This window comes from Triplophysa dalaica, chromosome 19 (assembly GCF_015846415.1).
Source record: "Triplophysa dalaica isolate WHDGS20190420 chromosome 19, ASM1584641v1, whole genome shotgun sequence".
NCBI lineage: Eukaryota > Metazoa > Chordata > Actinopteri > Cypriniformes > Nemacheilidae > Triplophysa > Triplophysa dalaica.
The window spans coordinates 7,187,632-7,211,723 of NC_079560.1; the positions used below are offsets into that span (position 1 = coordinate 7,187,632).

At 37.5% G+C, this 24,092-nt stretch overlaps 1 protein-coding gene across 1 annotated transcript in view; it reads right to left on the reverse strand.

The window, feature by feature from the left end:
* si:dkey-112m2.1 (transmembrane protein 132C) overlaps positions 1-24,092 on the reverse strand; it is a 103,839-nt gene that overhangs the window by 21,508 nt on the left and 58,239 nt on the right. The window contains exons 3-4 of the mRNA XM_056731208.1: positions 22,024-22,167; positions 4,096-4,282 (exon numbers count right to left, since the gene is read on the reverse strand). Coding sequence (XP_056587186.1) covers positions 4,096-4,282; positions 22,024-22,167 — 331 coding nt within the window. The remainder of the gene's footprint in view (positions 1-4,095; positions 4,283-22,023; positions 22,168-24,092) is intronic.

Here is a 24,092-nt window from a genome sequence, read left to right on the forward strand (position 1 = left end):
TTTACTCAAGTGTGCTCTTGGTATACTTCTTTTAAACAAATGCAACGTATGTACTTTTCGGAAATTTATCTATGGTATAATTGAAAATACTTTACCAATACTTTGAGGTTTTGTGTATCAAGGTACACTTCAGATATACTTAATATACAGTTAAAGGAATATTTTGAGCATTAGAAATACATAACTAAAACATAATTTGACTCACAGTATGCTGTCAAAAATTCTAGTATATTTGGCCTACAGTTAGTGAATCCTTGATCGAACTATACTTGAAATCTACTTACAGTTTTTTCCAACTGCTTACACACAAAATCTTTTCATGTCACATGCTTTTTGAAACCTCTCACTCAAAGTGCAAAACTACACACCAAATCTCCAAAACCATAAGCTATTTCTCAGCCTTTGACTCAGTGTTCATTGCATAATACACTTTTTTCAAAACACTACACACAATTCTCTACCTAAAACACAAAAATCTAACAGGAAGTGACTTGCTTGCCTTTTCCAAACACAACCAATCAAAATTCTACACGTATTCACCAGGTCACACACACACTCCTCACATGTGGAAACACTAATTGCTTAACTGATCACTATCCAATCACTGCTTGATGGTAGTATTGGCCTATAAATAGATCGAAGGTCATATTACCTGTTTTGAACAATGGATGCCAACAATGGACAGAGAGCAAGAGGAGTAGGAGGAGTTGGAGAAGTAGGAGGAGTAGGAGGAGTAGGAGGAGTAGGAGGAGTAGGAGGAAGAGGAGGAAGAGGAGGAAGAGGAAGAGGAGGAAGAGAAGGAAGAGGAAGAGGAGGAAAAGAAGGAAGAGGAAGAGGAGGAAGAGGGCGAGGGCAAAGAAGAGAAGGAAGGAGAGCAATCTCTGATGAGATTAGGGCAACACTTGTTGATCATGTGATCAACCACGGTTTGACCATGAGAGAGGCTGGAATGATAGTCCAGCCCAACTTGAGTCGATTTACAGTGGCGTCAATCATTCGAACCTTCAGAAATGAGAACAGGTGTGGAACTATCTAATGACTGTTTTAGCTATAAAGTAATGTACAGTAAAAATACCTATGACTACATAGTATTGCGTAAACATTTGTAATTCTAAACCATCCATTCACTGCACTGCATTGAATGAATGAGGTTTGTTATCATGCTGTACTACAGTTTGTTTTGTAAGTTGTTTGAAGTTCCTATACTGAACACATACTGTGTTTCAATTCTGTACAGAGTGGAAAGGCAAAGATATCATGAGGACGAAGACGCTTGTTTACAGATGTTTATGGTTTTGTTGAATTCTACTGTATAAAACAGTAATCTTTGGCCTAATAAATATTTTCTGTTGGTACATTGCAATTGTGTTTACAGTGTACTTGTTACCACTCTCAGCGGATTACTTTCACTGTAGAACATTGTATTGAAATATAGATATAAACCCATGAAAGACCAAAGACCTTTAAATTAAGAACAACAGTGTTTACATGGTATATCGAAACTATTCAGTATTATGAAAGAAGTGTTTGCCATTTGATGCAAATGCTTCATTCTGACATGTGTTTATGGTATTTTGAATGCAGTGTTACATTTTGAAGGAGATGTGAGGCATTTTGCATTTTGTGTGTTCATTTTTGGGAATTGTGTTTAGAGTTTTGAGAAAAGGTGACATAGTTTTGAAAACGTGTGTAAGCCATAAGAAAAAACTGTAAAGAATATTTTAAGTATAAAAATGCAAAAATGGGAACATGTATGATGTTACCATAAGAACTGAGAATATACTTAAAAATGTACTTTCATAAAACTAAAAAAAGTTAGTTTAAGTTACAAATAACTACGTAAATAGTAGACTTTCAAGTTTTACTGCTAGTACATTGATGTTGTTATATTTACAACATTAAGTACTGCACACTTTATTATTACTTATTTTGCAAGAGTAATACAATTACATTTAGGCATTTGGCAGACGCTTTTATCCAAAGCGACTTACATTGCTTTATCCAATCCATTTTACATAGGTATTTGCAATCCCCTGGGATCGAACCCACAACCTTACATTGTTAAAACAATGCTCTTACCACTGAGCTACAGGAAAGCTGTAATACATACTGACAAAAACATTTAATTTTGTTTTCAAAACCCTGTCAGTCGGACATGATTTGAACTCAAAACCTCACACACTAAAGCAATACATTTTCTTTTGGGTCACGTCAGCTTGAAGCTGAGCACATCAGGTAGGAGTCTGAGCCCATTTAAAACTGAAATCCTACAATTGCCCCTGGTAATAATGGTGCATGCATTGCAAAACAATAAGAACCAAATCAGCAGTGTTTGTGAAGGTCAGGAGACATGAAGGTGAACAGCTTTAGTTAATGAGAGAGAGACTTGATCAGTTTGTGTGGCTATCAGGTAATAAGTCTTGAGTAGCCAGACCTTCAGACTGATGCCTGAAGGTCTAGACTGCCAAAGAGAACTGACAGACATGTGAAAAAACAAATCAGAGTGTGGTTTATTCAGCAAAGTTTTTGGGGATTTGACAATGTTACCAGTAGAATTTTACTTCAAACTTGTGTTTTGTGTACCGTATGCATCAGACATTCAGTAAACGGTCCATGCCCGACTCATGACATCTGAGGCTGAGACCAGTCTCCCTCTAATATCAGAATTAAAATCACATCTTTCACCTATTGCTCATTTTAAGAAGTCAGTGACGAGAAACTGCTGTTTGTTGAATTAAAAGAACACAGGACACAAAACACATTTACTTTTCTCACCGTTAAAGCAACATAACTCAGGAAAAACAGTCTAGTCAGCAGTTCATTACCATTTATGGACGTGGAACTATTTAGCCTCATTTATTTGAGGTCACTCGCAATTTTCGCTCATTTTAAAGAATTACTTTTGGACTTAACCCAATTGCCTTCTCTATTATAAAGCTATCTGTATGCTCAATTAAACCAAATTAGAGCTAATTAAAGTGCCAGGCCTACTCTTGCCTCAGAAGACACATCAACATATCCTGTGTTTCCTGTGCGATGCATCTTACATAGTGCATAGAGCTACAAAATACAGAGGCGGTGGAAGGAGTGCTTGCTCAAATATAAATAAACAATCTACAGTACAGAAATAAAATAAATGTATTGAAGATGCCCTCCATTCGTATTTAGATCTTAATGACACTTGTTGTCTTTAGTAAGGATCTGGATGCATTTTACAGAAACTTCTTGAGTCATAAGTCTTGGATGCAATGTATAATTTTTTTGAGGATGTATTGACAGAAAAGCAATATAATATACATAACTGTGTCCTTCGAGGTGTAAAGACCTTATATAATGAAGCATCATGTTTGTATAAACTTAGAATAAGCTATCTACATACGCTCCGGGAACCCATACATGGAATTCACCATGTTGTTTCTACAGCAGCCTTTAACGGACAAACTGCTCTACAGAGCGCGTTTCGTAAATACATTATCTCAACATTTAATATGATGGCTCTAGAGAAGGACGTTCTCAATGGTCTAATGATTCTAATAAAGTCTAAAGTTGAAATCTAAAATTAAAACCTGATATAATATAAACAAAAAATGATGCTTACATCAAAATGTTGAAAACGTAAGTTAAATAGCATTCTATTTGCATTAAACCTGGAAAATGTGTCAGAATCAAAGTCAAACGGAAACATGAATTTACATTGGACTAAAATTGCAGAGGCGACTTAACCTGCTCATTTCACAGTCTAGCACACAGTACCGTTACACGGAATGATGCATATCATTGGCAGACCGTAAGAGTATTACGAGCGGAGATGAAAAATCTGTGATTTTCAAAGTCTGAATTGATCTTTTCTAAGAACGCACTATCTTGCAGCAAACGAAAGCACAAACAAAGCTGTGGAGATCAATAAATCACGTAAAGGCTTGTTGAGATAATAAAAGGCATACTAAAGTGAGCATGTCTCTCTCTAGGAGATAAGAGGAGTGTTTGAGCGCTGTCTGAGTGGCTACTTAGAGATAGTAGCTACTGTATGAGCTGAACAATTGCTTTTACTGTGTTGAATCGGAGCGTCGATGAGTTTATGAGGACCAAACTCACCATAGCCAATGGCACGATGCCCCCAAGGTCATGAGGTGCCAGGCGGATGAGGGTTTGAATCTCCTCTGAGAGAGTTCGGGAGATGGGATACTCGATCTGCCACGTCACAGAGCGACTCCCCAGAGGATCCAATAGCCCGTTTACTTCCAAATCCACCTGGAGGACTTTCTGGAACCCTGCTTCCACCCTAACACAGGAATCAAAAAGTTTTTTTTAGGAATGAAGTAACATGTTTCATTGTTTTGGATTGAAATGTTAATATAAAAGATACGTGTAATCTAACAAATTAAGAAAGTCTTGTTTAAAGGAGCCATATGTAACATTGACACCTAGCGGTTGTCAAAATAAAAAATCCCAAATCATGACAATTCTGAAAAAATCATGTTTATAAGCAAAAATAAACGATCACGTCAGTCATTCTTTTACCATAACCAACAGGGACACAGATTAAAGTACATATCATGTTATATGCTTGTAGTGTATGTATTTTGTGAGGGGAAAACGATCACGGATGACACATATGCAGTCGCCTTCAGCTGCACTATGCCTGCTGCTCAGAGCTCACGCCGAGCGAAGACTCTGCTCATGCATGCAGTGTGAAACAGACACGCATCTACTCCTAATGCAAGATGAGCCCGTTTCAACTTTATTAGAAAAATGTAGCTTTTGAAAGTTGATCAATGAATATGCGCTGTATCACATATCATATGCATGTCCTTTCTCATAGTACCAATGATCATCCTGGATATCTTGATTGCCTGGAGTTTCTTCCAATCAGCAGTAGTTAATCCATTTCACCAAAATACCTACCTTTTCCGGTTTGCCTGATTTGTCGTTTTGTTTTCATGTCGATGTGGTTTCTAACTTGTAATTTTGTTCCCGAATTCTTGTTGTGTTTTATGATTCGCAATTTTGTTTTTAGATTTGCTATTGCGTTTTCAGATTTGTCATTTTGATTTGTTTTTTTTTATTTTGCTTTAAGATTTGTTTTTAGTTTTGCGATTTGTTATTTTGTTTTGCACTTTCCGGCCATCGTAGGTTAGAGACTCAACACAGTGGAATGACTTGGAGAAGTCGTTTCGCGACATTTTTTGAACCAGATTTAGTGTCCAGCTAGGCAACAACTGTAATATCAGTATCCCAGGGTCATTCAACAGTCTATATTTTTACCCCATGTTCATTAAAGCTACGATATAAAAGATCAACATGTTAAATGAATTCATTTTATGCACAGTTTTGACTGTAGCATGCAACGGTTTCCCACATAGACACATAGCTTAACAAAAGTAACAGTAACACCACAAAGCAACTTTTTGACACTGTACCAAGTAAAAATCAGTTGTAATCATTACAAAGAGTTAAGATCAAGCGCCTAATGAGGTCCACATCCATTGATTGTAATGGATTGTTTTCCCCACGGCACAAACGGATATGACGTTTTTGTGGGCGTTCCTAGCTATGCATCCCAAGCATCAACTCCTACAATGTAAGTTTATCTGAAAATTGATACGTTTGCAGTGGTTTTGTTGTTTGCAAATATAACTCAATGAGCAACTCGTTTCAGAGGTTAACTGGTAAATTGTAAAATAATATAGTAATTCTTTCTCAGTTTGCAACGTAATTGTACCGGAAAGGGTGGAATCTGCTCGGACTCAGATACTTTGTTTGCTGCAATGCTCTGATTGTTGCCAACTGGCAACTGTACGGTCGAAAAACGCTATTGGGTAATCGTCAGTGGGCGGGGTCATAGCATTGTTTTTTGGACAAACCAATGTATGAACTTAGAATGTTTCCTAAATATCTTTGGACATATGAAGGTATTGTTTTGATTGAACACAGTAAAATTATTACATAGAGCTCCTTTAAATTTCATGATTATATAGATAGAATTTTGGCAATGCCTGAGGATGTATTTCAGTGTTTGATTTGCTTTATCATAGCTGTCTAATTTTGTATTTGATGTTATGTGGGTACCCTCCAGTGCACGCTGCATTGGATGAAGGGGCATTCATGCGACCATCTATTGGCCCTTTAGTTTTACTACACCTGGTGTGTGCGGGGGATGCAGGATGAAATGTGTATGTGCTAGTTTACTCTCATTATTTTAGTTCAACAAAAACACACCCCAGCAGCATCAAAACAAACAGAAAGAAAGAAAGAAAAAGCAATTTACTTTTGGTCTTGCATTTTCTGAAAGTATTTCCAAAGCAGAGCATAACATTGTCTCCACTGATTGCAATGCAAACAAAACTGAAATACAATGAATAAAACCAAAACCATTTGATTCACAGAAGTCTGGGTTTGATCAGCCTGGCTGCTTCGGCCGCAGAATACTTAGTTAAAACAAAATAGCATATGAAAAATTCCTAATATAAAAAAGCTAATTAAAATATTGAACTGCGATTGAATTCACATCTGGTAAAATGAGAGAAAACTATATTCTTTTCTCAGAATAAGCCTCGCCAGAAAAAGAATATGATATGATGCAAGTTCTTGTCTTTAAAGAACTCTCACATCAGAAAGATTCACTATAAATCACAATATTTTCAATGCTTTAATACTTTTTTTGGATAAAACATGGAAAATAAATTTTGCTGTTTGGTTTAGAGATTACACATTTATTTTGTAGATTATTTTAAAGTAGCATAATCCGAAAATATCAAATAAGTTTTTGAAGGTTTTACAGCCCATCGACCTTCCTATCTTTGAGTAAATTTAATTGAGAAGCGAGCAGAGCAATGCCCTATTCACTATGAAGTGAATGATTGACTATGAAATCAAATTTTACATTTTTGCATTTGGCAGACGCTTTTATCCAACGCTTTTTAATCCTATACATTTGAATGTGTTTTGTATTTTGCTGCTTCATCAAGGTAACATTCCCTTTTAATAGCTGTTAAGTTGCAGAAATATATAAACATAAAAAATACAACATTTCTCTAATAAAACCACTTGTGTGTAAGTCCTCAAATCACAAGACGTTCTAATAACTTTCATTATAAAATCTCTGGGTTCTGATTTCACTGTCATGGAAACAGTGACGGCAGGATATCTTTAATAAGCAAATCTGAGAAGATCATATCATTTTTCACACCCGTTCTTATCTGTGATTTTACATAATAAAAAGGACTGCACTGTCAATCTCTGCCAGATTTCGTATGCTGTAAATTATTTTGATTTCAAGAGACATTATCAGAAAAGTGAAACTGAGGACAGGAAATATGTGTCTAAGAACAAAAAATGACTATATTGATGACTATAACTAATCCTAGGGTAGCCATGTCAGAGTAACATAATTATCAAATATCATTATTCAATACAGCTGCAAAAACGAATACACAAGCCTTTATGTAAAAAGTTAAGTGTTAATCAAACTAGTAACACATTAAAGACTTTAAAAGCCATACTTTAAAGAGATAGTTCTGCCAAAAATGAAAATTCCGTCATCGTTTTCTCAACCTCCTGTCTTTTCAAATCTGTATGACTTTCTTTCCTCCGCAGAACACAAAAGAAGATATTTTGAAGAAAGCTGGTACCCGAACAGTGCCTGCACCAATTCATTGTAGGGACACATAACCACTCCAAGTAAATGGGTGTCGGTTAACAACATTCTTTAATTTATATTTTTTTGTGTTCTGCAGAAGAAAGAAAGTCATGCAGATATGAAGTGAAAAGTTTTTGGTGAACTATCCCTTTAAGTGTTTCTTAGGTAAACAGCGTTGTGTTATCATCTCTGGCCAGCCGATATTGGTTAACCTGGGACAATTTAAAGTAAGAGACATTTTGTATTCCTAATGGACCTAGTCCATTGACAGACAACTAAAAAGCTCTGGTCTTCTGGGAGAAACATAACTGACACTTCTGATGCCCTATACAACAAATACATTACCTTGGCAAATACTGACTTTTCCAGAACCTCACTAAGAGCCCTCTTAGCTTAAACAGTTTATTGAGGTCATTGTCAGTTTTCTCATCCATCGCCTAAAGAATCAGACCAGCAAAGCCATTAGGCTTGAAATGTAGGGTCAGGGTGTGTCCAGGAGAGGGAGACCTGCAGTATGTGTTCATCTACATGGAATATTCCTGACACATCAAAACAGCTACCACTGGTTTATTTCAAGACTTTATTTTACACAGTATGACATGTTTGATGGACATGCACTGAATCCATCACTATACTGTACTGGAAATATGTATTTGACAGAGCTCTGCCATGCAACAGAGGTTACAAGGGCAGTAGATGCGAAAACAGTGAATATGTATTTTCAAACCACAAAAGAGTGCTTTGTGAAAACAGGACTGTAAAGCGAGACATCTCAGTGAGAGTTATCGTGTGAAGTCTTTGAGAGTCGAGACAGGTATTCAAGTGTTCAACTTTTGTGTGAACGGATTGTTGTGTCAAAACGTATCAAAATGCAGAGAAACCCAAAAGAGCGTCGAGATAGACTCGCACATACGTTCCTCCGTAAGCCTCGGAGGGAGTGAAATTCTGCTGAAATGCACAGCACTGATGACAAAGGCTCTTTCTGCAGAAGGTGGAGAATTAATATTTAAAGTGGAGTAGGTGAGATTCCAATCTTTCAAAAGCTTTCTTCGACAGAAGAATTCATAACAGAGTCTCTTCAAAAAGACACAATGCCTACCTTATTTCACACGTCATGTGTAAAGTGGCAAGAATGAAAGGGTGGGATAAAACAGGGTAGAGAAAATAGAAAACGCTTGTGTTGTGGAGACTCCAGGCTGGATATATTCATGCACAGTGGTGATCTGCTTAGCACTGACAACAATGATACATCAAACGAACAGAATCAATTTGACTACAAAGACACCGTGGTTGGCACCTAGCGGCTTGGGGAAATAAAAGCCAAAGACCGGGAGGTAATGGTGGCTGACGCGTTAGCTTTGAGTAAAGCTGTGGAGGAATTTCATTTCACTGGTTGCGGAGGACCCAGTGAAACAGCCGTGCCGAAGGCAAGCCCTTCCCTCCTGCTGGAGGATTTGCCAGTCGTCTCTTCCACTCATTCCCCTCTCAAAGGCAATGAGGACCCCCAACAAGCTAAGCATGAAACTCAATCACAGTGCTGGCATGGGGGCTCTGACCTGCATCATGCTCGCTAAGGAGGTTTACGTTCTAAAGACCGAGTTCAGAGAGTCAGAATAAAGGAGAAAAGGATGAGAGACGTTCAGCCCACACACACCCATGTAAATAACTATCAGAGATAAAAGACAACCTATATTATCTTTCTGAGGGAAACTTCACAATAACAGACATCACATTTAAAGGGATACTTCACCCAAAAATGAAAATTCTGTCATGAATTGCTCATCCTCAAGTTTTTACGAACGTATAATTTATTTATTTATTTGTTCAGCCATTTGATAGTTAAGATATTTGGAAGAATGTTAGCAACTGAGATTTCTGGGGCACCATTGACTACCATAGTAGGAAAAATGAATGTATTTTTTGTCCTGTTAAGATATTTTCAAGAATTAACAGATCTGGGGCACCCTTGACTACCATTTTTAGCCTACCCTAGAAATCTCATTGCTAACATTCTTCTAAATATCTTTCTTTGTGTTTAACAGAACAAAGAAATGTATACAGCGTTGGAACTACTTGAGGTTAAGTAATTCATGACGAACGTTTTATTTTTGGGTGAAGTATCCCCTAATATTCAACCAGGCACTGAATTGAGTAAACTACCCATAAAACCAATGGATTAACTCGGCAGGCAATCGAAGGGACAGACTAAATTGTTCATGTTACTGGTATTTCACACTGTTTCACATTAAGCGTACATACTTATAGCTGTCTGTGTTTCTGTGAGAGCGAGAATTACCCATAGCTCAATTCTGTTTCATGGATGAGTGAAAGTAAGAGTATCTATGTTTGTGTGGCGATGGGTTAGTCAATAACAGATAGCAACTTCCATAGAATTATCTCCGGAATCTTTACGATGTCAGTCTCCTATATACTTTTCTCTAATCCATAACAGCAATCCTCATCTCTACGAGAAGCAGAAAACTCTGACAAGTAAACAAGTGCAGAGCACATGCAGTTCAAGACCTCGACTCCTTTACTATTCTGTTAATCAAGAGATTTATATTATTCACATAAAACTATACGCACTTGAATTACAAAAAAGACATCTAAATCTTCTGATATATTTTTGCCTTGAAAAAGGAAATTAAAAAAGAATTGTTTATTTAAATGTGCCCCATCAGCAAAATATACAATTTAGGAAAAATCTCCACTCAGCAGCCTCTAAGTAGGACGCTAAATTGGCTCATTTTGGAGCTAAAAAGCTACACAACAACGTACAAAATGGTGAAGATATGAATTTTGCCTTGGTTTTATTCCATTTATCTCTGACTTTTAATTACCCTGAGCACACAAATGTGCATAGGTCACCATAGCTTCTATCTGCACGAGCCACCAATACACATTCCATAAGGAGAATCCTTGAAGATGAAAAGAATGAACAGCCTCTATCACAAAATACAAGAAAGTGCCACATTGAGTGTTTACAGCATTTTCTCACGGACCTTCAGGCACTGATGTAATATTAATGCCACTTGCTTGGTGCATCTCCCACAGGAACTTAAGATGAGGAGCGTATATGGATGCTGAGGAAAACTGTTGCCCTTGGGTGAGGAATCCAGCTGAATATCATTTAAATCCATTTGCCAGATATCATCACACTTTCCCACTCAGTTATGATTTATGTTATCACCAACGCAGATGGTGAAGTAAAATGTAAATAAACTAAATTATCTCGACCAAACATTGGTACAGATAGGCAGGTAACAAAGTATCCACAAATCACGTGTGTTCCAGGCTCAACTTTGAAGTATGGATAAACAGTGTATGAGTTAAAAATAAATAAATACATCAAAATAGATTAAACCAGACTTACAGCCTTCCTACATTGAACATGACGGTTTGAGTATGTCTGCACTGGAAGCTTCTTAGGATTGCAACAGGATAATAGGTGAAAAGCTGAATATTAAAATATGTAATATCTGTATTTGCATTTGGATCGACTTGAATTAGAAGTGCAGAAACTAGAAACTTGACACGATGGCTTTGACGTAATAGTTGGAAAAATATAACAAAACAAAATTCAATAACAATTCATGCACATATGCTGTAGGCTATTTAGTTTGAATGCGCATAAGCTTTTAAAATGTGACTTTGAAGCTCAACAATAAAAAAAGATCACTGTCAACTTCTTAAACCATCAACACACACAGACCAACAAAATCAAGCCAGGCTTGAAGCTTGTAGACCGGCTAACATGGTTTAGGCTGGTTTAATCGGTTTCTTATTTAGCAGTGTTTTGAATGTCCCAGGCCCTCCAAAATTCCACAGTAAACAAGCTAAGAAATGGTTGAATAAAGCAGACATGATTTAATGAGGCTAAACACTTAAAACGCTCTTGAAGAACCATGCCTAAATGTTTACACAGACGTGCATTTCTTTCCAGACTGCCTCATTGATGAATACTAAAACTGAAGCAATTCAGCACACATCACATCTGTAGCCCTCATGGGCATAGCAGAATATACAATAAGTGAAAACATGGCAATATGACGAATCATTTTCATTATGCTACAGCGAATAATAAGAGCTATCATTATCCCAACTGATTCATGCTCCGCATGAGACAATATAATAACGCATGCAAATGTGCGCTCACCTGGGATACACGTACGTGTTAAGCACACATGCATCATTTACACTAATGCCGGCATACTCGCGAGACCCTCGCGCGAATACAAGAGAACTGTTATAGTTCCTCCAGAGTACTTCATTTGATTTAACTTGATTCATTTTCTTGCCATATGTTTCCTATTTTTCCGCCATTAACTTCCATCCTTCTGGTCATGAAACATGATATTATTCGGTTCATTCAAAGTGAGGGAGGAATCCAAATGACTGGAGCTCTGTTTTGAAACTGATGAACTTCCAATCACTCACTCGCTACCAGAACAAGCAGTCAATCGCTAATTGGAAGCTCCCATCCGTAATACACTCAGGCTAATTAAAAGAACCAGATCTAATTAAAAAACATGTTGTACTGCTATCTCCCCAAACTGGCTGCCCCCGTACGAGTCATTACAAGGGCCGTATCCGCGCACAGACGCCCAGACTCAAGGGATGCCGCACTCCATATGCAGGCTGGTCTGTGGGCATTGCTACGCAAATAAGTCTCTAGCAGGGATGTTTTCTCGGAGGCAAGCTTGGAAAATATTCAACAGGACAAAAATCTAATAAAAAAAAACATTATTATTATTAAATATGAAATGTAAGATCAAGTGTGTCATTTAAAAGTAACACTGTTTAACAGTAGAGGCAGTAAACATGGTTTCAGGCAGAGACTGTGTCCCTTTTACCTCCCTTGGGGTCATCGTTTTCAGATCTAGCTCCTTCATTTTGACTTATGAAACAGCAAATACAGACATCAGCAGTCATTTCGCAAAATATTTAACCTGAAATATGACCTGAATGAGTTCAACAGGTGGAAATTGATGAATGAATGTCCAAACACTATGATATAACTATACCATGTCCAAATTGGAATAAACCTTAAAGAACCGATACTCAGTTCAATTAAAGATACAAAAGACAATTGAAGTAAACTAGTATTGTATTATAATTGGTGAAGCATAACAAACATGATTAATAATGCGCGATCAGATTTCGATGCGACTTGGTTTTAATAACAATGATGTTAATATGCACAATGCAAGCATTCTAGTAATAGAAAATTAGGAACATAAGGTAAATAGTGGTCCATGTGCCATTAGAGTGAAACTCAACTAAATAATAAATTAGGGCTGTCAAACTATTAATCGTGATTAATCGCACCCAAAATAAAAGTTTGTATTTCAAATATGTCTGTGAACTGTCCACATTAATTTTGCATTTATAAAAACACACATACATGCATACATTTAAGAAAAATATGATAGATATACATATTTATAAATTTAAATTATAACTAAATATATACATGAAAATATTTCCTAAATATGCATACATGTATGTATATGTTTATAAATACAAAATTAATATCCACAGTGCACCGACATGTATTATGTGACATAAACTTTTATTCTGGATATGATTAATCGCGATGAATCGCTTGTCAGCACTAAAATAATTGCATATTGGTTTAAATAAACAAAAAACAAGGACAGGACTTTAATTCAAGTATAAGACAGCTACCTGGTTCTTATGGCTTATCATTTGCCAAAGCTAAATTCATACTGGACAACGTTCCTGAATGCAAGTTTTTATTGACTGCATTCATTCAAAACCTGCTGCTTGTTATAAAATGTATGAAAGAATCACAAACGGAATTAAATACTATCTTTTACTGATTCAACAGAAAGGGACGTACAAGGCAGGGTGTGAACATTGAGAGAGGGGACGGCAGTGACCTTTTGTCCCCTAGCTATCGATCACACTAAAGTGTGCAATGAGGCCCGACACAGATCACTCAGGCCAACATTCATTTGATTTAGTACTTCATTAGTAAAATATTAGGCTGAACCAATATTGATCAACTGTGGACTGTATATCTTACACCACATCTACCAAATAAAACCTACGTTTTAGGGTATTTGCTTAGGACTCTGCATGCTTTTATTAGTTGCATTTTACTTATGTGCAATTATTGGACGCACTCCAGAACTGAATCCCAACATGCCCTGTATGCTAAACATATCCACAGCAACAAGATGTTTCCAAATGCCACACGTGACACCTACAATTTTATTTTGTCGTGTGAGGTCTCCATCAGGAATGCATTTTGACCCACTGCGCCGAGCAGCAGACACACACACACACACACACAGTCACACAAGCTCACAGTGTAACTATGGCTGATTAATGCTCCCATGCAAAGTCAAATGTAATTTGGGGATGTGTCTTGTAACATATGCAGATTTCTGCAGCACAGCCAAACTGCAACACCATATTCATAAGCTCATTACAAATGTGTACATAAGAGCAGAACCGCTCATACAGTTTTACCCAAATTGATGGATTGTTCTCCGGGTATGCTAATCTTGGCCGGAGGCATTGTTATGGATAGCAACACTCTTACTGGAGGGTGTGTTCCTTTTCTCTCCTCCGAGAAGAAAAAGACGGTCAATAAAAGATCTGTGACAAACAGAACCCCCAGCACATAGAGATAGACGTTGTAACATATTACAGCATGCACATTTTTTAGCGGAAATTGAGCTCACGCTGGCAACAAGAATCACGCAAGGCCATGTTTATTTTTAGGAGCCACGAACATCAAAAAACGTTTCTCTCATATTTCAGTGCAAACATCATTACTATAATAGTGTACAACATCTTTTCAAGCCACGGGTGAAGAGAAATATTGCACGGGCGGAGGAATTTGCATAAACGCACACCCACGACTTTGCCTTTGGGTATGGTGTCCTCTACAGTTTAAGGGAAAGAGCCCCAGTATAATTTACACAAATCCACCAACACGACATTCAATCAATGACAGGGCTTAAAGCACAAGGCCACAGGCCTCATATTCATGACAGTAAATTAGTCTTAAATCAAACACGTCCCCAAGTGCAATTCAGGCCAAGCCACAACTGCTGCATCTTGGAGATGAAGAAATTTTAATGGCCAGTTTGAGCCAACCTCAGCAGAATCTTGTGTTGGGTCATAATCTGCGCAATTATCTGTATAATGGAATGCTGACATCGCATGTTAATTTGTTTGTGTTGTTTTTGTGTACAGATATATAAGAACCAGGTGTGTTTTCTTCTAGGGGGCAGGTAAATATCTTTCACAGTAAAGAACCACTTAAATATGACAAAATTGCACTGGAAAAAATTACATTCTCAACCAATCCTGAAATTGTCTGAATTTACTGTACAAGATTGATACAGTAATACACCATCAATGTGTCACACTGGTGTAAATGCGTAAACAGAATAATTACGGAGTTTGCAACTCAACCAGTCAAACATGACAACCGAAATAAACATGTGAAGATATGTTGGTAAACTCTTTTTCAGTGAATAAATGCTTATGAACCTCAAACAGCTTTTGCGGAGAATTTGTTGAAGAATTTGTCTTAAAATAGTAACGAAACATCAGTACTAACAAATGAAAAAAAAATATTCCTGTAACTGTCCTTTTCTACGTTTTGTTACTTAAAGGGACAGTTCACCCAAAAAAAAAAATTCTGTTATCGTTAAATCGAGTTATTCCAAATCTGTATTCCAAAAATTCTTTGTTCTGATGAACACAGTAAAAGATATTTGAAGAATGCTTTTTTACAAATTGACAAAGCAAATTTTCCTACTATGGTAGTCGATGATGGCCAAGAACTGTTTGGTTACAAGCATTCTTTCAAATACCTTTCTCTGTGCTCATCAGAACAAAGAAATTAATACAGATTTGGAACAACTCGAGGATGAGTAAATGATGACAGAATCTTCATTTTTGTGTGAACTGTTTCTTTAATCTCTCAATCAAAATCACATTGCTTTGTAACAGAAATATTTATTTATACCTTTGTTCCAAGTAAGGTAAGCCAAATATGTACAAATCTAATAGATCTGAAACATGAATTTATATTTGATTATAAAACACAAATCCAGAAAGAAAGCTTTTCTTCCTCATTGCAGAAGATCACCATAGGCCCTTGGTCAAGTTTCATCGCTGAGGCGATATTATTAGATTTTCATGCTTGGATATCCCTACACGCACATAATGCACTAATTTGTTATGTATTTACATATTAATTCTTCGTAATCTCTCTACTACCCTTGCGCTCCGTAATCGTCCTTTCGTTATTTATGGCCGTACCTCCGCGCACCCTAATGCTGATATGACAAGCTCTCATCTCCAATAAAAAGGGGGATTTGTAAAGCACGGCAACCCGCGTGCGATCACTGGACGGATTTAAAGCATCGATCACACGTTATTTAATTTGCACGAGTGGCATATGAATCTTAAATGCCTAGCGTGGCCTTGAGCGGTTATGCAATCGTAAACGAGCCATAACGGTCGGCGGGCGCATGGCTGTGTGGAATGAATTAAAAATGGGGGGAAATATATTTACAGGCTCCATTATTAATGATAAACATTGGCCCTCCCGCACCCTAACTAAACAGCACGCTTTAAATCTCTTACTATGATTTATATCGGCTCCTCTGCCCAACCCCCAAACTCCACAAACCCTGATCGATAAAATAGATAATGCTGAGTTTTCTGGTGTCCAGTTATACTTTAAACAGAGATATTCAGATCTGATATCTCTCTCCTGCGTGTTCTCAACCCAGCCAGAATGCCCCTGCCCAGCTTTATCGGGCAGAGAAACGCGGGGGTTGTTAGCTACTTTGCCAACCGAGAGCCTGGAGACAGTAAAGAGGGTTGTCAGTGAGGCTGGGCTGGCCTCATGTGATAAGACGTAGTGTACAAATCCAGGGTGGCAATTTAATCCCAACCATCCTGCAGCACTTCATATCGCTAACACCAACTAGAAGTGCCCCGGTCTCTGTATTCTGACGTACCAACAGATACAGAGAAAGACACCAGCGGGAGTCAGAAATAATACCCTCTGTTCTTAAAGGGCATTCAACTTCAGATGAGGACTTGGTGCTGAATGTCAACAGTGAGGATACTTCGCTAATAAAAGACTACATACAGTACAGTACATACTACTGTGGTGTTAATGTGAGAGGTGTAGATTCAAATCTAGGTATTTTTACGCACAAACGTATCCACTGGTTAACATTTTTCATCTATTTTACTGATACTTAGTTGTTTAAGCTTGCTAAGCGATGATACATTTGCCCACATTACGAAACATAGAATTCAAATAAAAGAAAAACCAAGCTTTATATTCTTTTGTCTTATCTTGTTTTTCATTTAAGTTTTACAGAATATGAAGTTGTTTTTGCATTGACGCCAGATTCATCATTCAATTTTTATGAATAATTTCGTTTGTTGGTTTGTGTCCAGCAAGCTTCAAAACAGAAAAGATTGTAATAAAGCCACAATCTAATATGTAACATACATTTTTTAATGTTTTTTTAATACGTATATACTGTTATTAATATACTGTTTTTTTCATACTAAAGAATAAAATGTTCGTCTTATATTATAAGATATTCAAAAAAAAAAATTGTAATATGTCATGTCATGGATATTGGTCATATTTTTCTGTGATTAAATAGACAGATCAGTATTTAAAAGATAATACAAGTGTTAAATGTTTAACTTTTGAGACTCGGCCCTGTTTACAGTACATCATTTACTGTATATCAGAGATGAACGATTTATCGGCGAATAATCGGTATCGGTGAATAAAAGCAATTTTTCACACTATTAGACGATAGTTTAAAAGCAGACGAGGAACATTTTTAGTAATCACCAAAATAAAAGGTATGGGTAAAAATTTACGTTTTTTCTTTTATTCAAAAAATCATTACGATATTTAGTAAAAATCTTATTCCATGAAGATATTTTATAAATTTCCTACTGTAAATGTATAAAACTTTATTTTTGTGAGTGGATGGCCTGCTATAGTGCCTCAGGTAAACAACTTGAAAATAAGATTTTCTCAATATTTTGCTTTTTTTGCACCCTCAGATTCCAGCTTTGTAAACAGTTTGTGCTCCGCCAGATAGTGTCCTATCCTAACAAACAATATGTCAAAAGAAAACCTATTTCTTCAGCCTTTGGATGATGTAAAAATCTCAATTTTGAAAAATTGACCCTTAAGACTGGTTTTGTCATCCAGGCAAAGAGTGTAATGTCGTCTCTGAAAAGTATTTCATATAAAACCACAACTGTCAGTCAGAACACATTTCTATGCCACAAGGGATGACAAACAGCACCAATACAACAAAGACCTGTAAATACTGTTGTGAAATAAGAGAAACTACAAAGAAGTATTGCAGCAGCATCAGACGCACTTCATACGTGTCCAGGTTGCCCTTTATCCGTCTGAGGTTTCTGACAGCGCTAAGAGAGTTTGTTACGAACAGATACAAACGAAACTCAATAGAGCACTGACCTGTGGGGCGATGCTTCTGACAAAGAGGCAGCCACGTAAGTAAGTGTGCGTGGGGGGGGGGGGAACTGCAACGGTGTCCTTGGCACATTAATGAGGAAGAGAGGCAGAGGGTAAGAGGCGAGGTCAAGGCGGGGTCAACTTTGGATGAAGCAGTCCAGACAAACCTCTTTAATGAAATCAACAGAAAAGAGGCTGGCGGCGTTGAGGTGAGCACCGGCCGCTTTGGAACCCACCGCGAGGATTTATTTATTCAGAAACTGTTTAGCGTGATGGCCTTTGTAAGAAGAAGTGTGATTATTTCGTTAAAATACAGTTGCGGTCACGAACGGGTGTGCGTGTTTGTTTTGCCGTGAACTGTTCCTCATAACGAATTCAGAGCTTTCTTATCTAAACATAGACAGACGTGCGATCCCTGACAGATGGATGTTCATGAGTATGTGTTGAATTTAAAACCAACACCTTTGGGTAAATGCTGTAGTTTGCATTCGAGCCAAACCTCGGCTCATGTCTTTATGGTGTTCAACGTCTTCTAGTGAGACACACCGGCAATCAACCGCATACAAATACAATGTGCATACAATGAGTTTATTTACTTTAGTCATCAAAACTAGATTAAAGTTGTGCAAAAATCAGGCTTGACCTCTCAAACATGCTTTGATGGGAACATGGTACATCAGAGGAGAAAGAAAAAAGCCGGGGAGGGAAGAGACACCATCGATCCGGCGGCTGCCTAAGAGAAGAAAGGACAAACTCAAAACAAAAGACAAGATGGCTCAATCTAATCCCTGCTGCGGAGCCCATATGAAAAGAATAAATAACTTGATGAAAGAGTATCGTGTTCGTTTTTAAAACAGGAATCATCCCCGGCTCTCCATGTCGCTGACAGTATGGGGGATTACAGCCTGCCCCTTTTGAGCAGAGCTCCAACCCCAGGATTAGAGGCCTTGCTGAGGAGCTTCCAGCACCGCGACAAGTGGCGTTCCCACCACTAAATCAATACCAGCTCAAAACAGCAAGCAACATGGGCAGACACAGCACTCAAAGACAAATTATAGCCTCTTTACCCATGGTAACATGAGCCATTAAACTTTAGAGCTGAGGTTGAACCAGAAACCTGCACTTGCAGCTAAGCAACAAAATTCGACAGCTGCTGGGTAACTCATGGCAAGGGACAAAGATTACATTTTTCAAAAAACAAATATTGTAGGAAATACTACCAATACAATTATGTTTATTTTACGGCATGATATTGAAGTTTTTAACACAGTATGAATGCATTGAATGCATTTTAATACAGTAGAAAATGTGTGCTAGTTTCCAATTTATTAAATGACAAGTATGCAATGTTATGAGGATTAATGCAATATTTTAACATAATTTTAACCTAACCTAAACCAAACTAAACCAAACCAAAAGCAAAGAAAAACACAAAAATAAGATCATGGGTTCACGTCCTAAGAAGGACATACTGATATCCATAAACCTTGAATGCACGGCAAGACGCTTTGGATTCAAGCGTCTGCCAAATGCATAAATGCAAATGTAAAGTTCCCCAACACTGCTCTTCAGCACCTCTTATAAAAACGTTTCGCTGAGTTTTGCTATGTCGTTCTGGTAGAGAGAAGAGCTCGTTTACTTTCGGGAGGGGACAAAGCTGCGGATTCCGCATGAGGGATTCATTGGAAGCGCATCTGCTTCTTCCAGGAGTAAGCGATCCTCTCATTTCACACACCGTTTGAGAGGAATATAAAAAAATCCACTGCAGTCATGCTGAATGAGAGAGACAGAAGGTGTACAGGCAGAGCGAGGATGGGCACATTTTAAAGTAAACAGGGGTGCAGTGCACCATGAAACCTTAAAGATCTGTCGGTTTTCTGCTTTGATTCCACGATGTACACATGGGAACGGCGCAATACTTATTTGTCTAGCAGAGATGTCTTGATGACTTGCGACGTTCCCTGAAGAAACTCTTCGCCATAATCATCTGAGGCTTCACATCACTATCGACTATCTTTATCAGCGAGATGTTCTGACATAATTGCTCTCAGATGAGTCATCAGCGGCTCTGCTAGTTTGTCTATGACACCTAAAATGTGTTGAACTCATTTACCTTCAATTATCAACTACATTACGAATTAGTAACTTTTGTAAATGGACGTAACCCCAACAATACCACCTGATAATTTTATTTAATATCAACTTTAAGGGATGGTTTACCCAAAAATGAAAATTCTGTAATCATTTACTTACCCTGTTTGACTTACTTTCTTCCACGTACAGAACACAAAAGAAAATATTCTTAAGAATGTTGGTAACTGAACAATGCCGGTACCTGTTAACTTTAATTGTATAAACATATAACCAATGCAAGTCAATGGGTACTGCCATTGTTCTGTTACCAACATTTTTATAGTGTCATCTTTTGTGTTCTGCAGAAGAAACTGCGCTTATCAACCACACGGGAGAACCTATGAGCAAAGGTTCTATAGTGCTGCTTTAAGTGACAACAGGACATCCCATTGAGAAAAAAATGCATAAAAAAATATAAATGAACTCCTGTTGGATTTATAAAACAGTAGAATATGTAAAGATTAATTTGTAATGTAGTGGAGAGCTCGAACAAATCAATGAGGAAGTACAATAGCTCATTACCAATCTGCCCCCTGTGGACTGAAGTGAGCACGTGTTCAAGTTCCTCTGTAATTAAAACACAATCATACTCTTCTGACCTTTACAGCAACCTTTAATGCTACTTTCTAACCTCCCAACTTAGTAAACCTCATTTGCATACCACCTCCTGTCGGATCACGGATCCTACCGTAACTTTAGAGTTTTATTGGCAGGTTTCAGATCCAGGGAGCGAAAGGCGATGTGCTGACTGTTTCTGGAAAAAAGGTGATTTTTATTCAAATTTTTGTGGGTGTTTTTCTAGGTTTTAGCGGTTGGAAGGATTTCTGTAAGTACTTTTGATGCAGTCGTAAACTAAGGCCGCCTTGCGCAGGGATCATAAAACTTTAAAAGCCCCTGTAAACCAAAAATGTAATTTTTTGGGTTGCCCGGGACTGAAATTACAATTAGGTAAAGCTTGTCACAGTAACAAGAATATCTTTTCAAAACACCCACACATTAGGTGGAATAGGAATTTCAATGAGCGAGCGTAATCAAATAACTGTTCTTTATTAGAATATGATTTATATAAAACTCCACAGGCAAGGAAAGAAAATTCTGTTAATGTTCATCTTTTTTATTCTTTCAACTGAAAATAGGTGTATAAAGGCCCTGCCGATAACTTTCGCCACCTCCCACCGTGTGACCATTGTATGAACTGATGTATTGAAAGAAGACTGAAGTGTTCGCAGCTTGATAAGCAGATAGCGAAGCAGGACGATCTACGCTTAAATAACACAGATGTTTTATTTCCCCGTCTTATTCTGGCATAAAAACATCCTCTATCTTGATTGGGGGTTGAAATGGGGCGTGTCTATTAGATCCAAATGAAAATGCAAATCAGGGGTACAGGAAGAGGTGAGGGACCTATAAGGGCCGAGAGCACAGCTGTCAGTCAATGGCTTTCTAATCCCTATGAGTGGTGGGGATTTTAAAACGCTGCAGTACTCTATTAAAGGACGCTGCCAGGACCAGAGGGTCCGTGTTTAAGGCAGCATAAAAAAAGTTGAGAAGAATAGTCATTAGGTAGAGATGAGTGTATCTGTGAGCTTTTGTTGCACAAAACTTTACAAAGAAAACAAATTATAAGCAACAAAAAATGTGCTTGCATTGTCTTTGCCACAAGCTACTTAAAGATTTAACTCTACACTTTTTCATTGCAAGTGTTATTAGAATATATAAAACAAAAACTGACCTTTTTCCAAAGTTGGCTTCCTTTCTGCGGCAGTGCAGGGTGACCACTCTGTGTCCCTCGCTCCGGACGTCCTGACTGATTGTCCACTGAATGGGATTGCTGGCTCTCGCCCCCAGAAACGCCACACCATCCTTCAAACCGACCCTGTGTTAACATCAAAAGGAACACCATGTCATTTTTTCAAGCGGTAGGAAAATTGTATTACATGTTTTACAGTTTTCACTCACTTCCAGTTTAAGCCCTCCCACCACAGATTTTGCAAGTGCAAATCTTAAGAAAAAAACTGCAAAGGTACAGGGTGTTTTTGTGCTTAACTCGTGTTCGACTTGGCTCCGGTTCAATTCAAATTCAGAAAATAATGGAACTGATGTTATCACAAAGACTCAAGCCAAATGTAATTACAAATGGCCCTGCCGATTGCTTTTTCCATATCTTTTTTTTGTTTGTCCTTCAATCCTTCCATAGAATAAACCAGTAAGTGACATGTTTTCCCCAGCTAATAGCACAGGTGTATAATAACCTGCATATAACTCCTTACCCCATGTCATGTGCAATAAAAACTCTGCTGGTGGCAACAAAATTGCCCGTATGAAAGAGGCTCAGGAATGCACTTAGAGGATAGTATGAATGAACAAGCTACTGTATGACACTCTTTTGAAAAGATGAAAAGCAGTTTTCTTTCTTTTTTAAAGAACAAGTTTACATTTAGCTTTGACAATTGAGCTGCCATTAAAGTTCATTTCATAGTTATGTTTATATTTACCAATCAAGAATATTTAACAGAGTGTCTATTTACAATGAGTACAAAAATCCCTCCTTGTTGGCAGAGACTATTTGCACTAGCTCCGCCCACAAATATGTGATTGGAATAGGGAAAGTGTAAGAACGACATAATTTGAAACAATGTAAAGTCTGTATAGCTTTGGCACTGGACACCGGGGTTCCAATCCACCTCTTTCTGAAAACGCTCTTCAGTCTTCACATGACAGATATTTGTTTTCAATCAAATTAATTTAAGCCTCCCTGGCATTTTATTCGAAACGTGATTGGTTGCTTTGCCAGTCATTCATATGGCCTTTTGGGCGGGCCTTGGCCAAAGAAAGCGGCGATAAGTTCCAGACCTTCAGCGAGACTACATTAAACATAACAATACATTATTACACAACAATACTGAGGTGCAAATAATAATGTTATCTGGCAGTATTTATAAGTATCAATAGCCTCTAATTAGTATTTCTTCTTAATCCAAAGAAAATACAGCCATTTTGCTTAGTGTAAATAGCATATCGATAAGAAATGCTGCTATTTTCACTTAGTGTAAATAGCATCTATTGCTATTTTTACTTAGCGAAAATAGCCGCAGCCAATATTTAATATGCAGACATAAATAAAACAGTAAAATGGCTTATGCATTCTCTAACTTGACATTTGAAATTGGTATTGTTAAAACACTTCTTCATACAAAATGATTTGCACTCACATTCTTTCACGTTTTATTCCATCATTGGGGGACAAAAACACAGACGTTTCGGGTAATGTCTCCTTCAGTGTGTTTGTTAAAACACCACCACTAACTCTTTCAGCACTTACCAAGCATTGACGAGAAGAAACTGAAGCAAATGTAACTTCTATTTCCTTATTTGCCATTCATGTTCCCTACTGCAAACATGTTATTTGCAACACAGCATTTGTGACCCTTGCATTCGCTTATTTAATACTTCAAGCTGTTTTTTCTCTGCAGGTTTGTTCTGATTATTATGCTGAGCTTTTGTAAGAGCTTTTGTGTTGCTTAATGAAGCTACACACACAACTTTCTGATTTTAAATACAGAAACACACTTATGTGCACGTGTAACAGCAACTTATAGAACATCATATACAGCTTTTCAAACTCTAGATGGCCTGCAATAAACCAGAACCCCATCCCCTTTTTCCTTTTCTTTGAAAATCACATGAATTGTGGCTACTTGTAACATTACAGTCTATAGCATACAGTTTCGTAGCACGTAATGTTTGTTTAGTTTTTATTTGTTATAAATTGTTTGTTTGTTAGTTTACCCAAAAATGAAA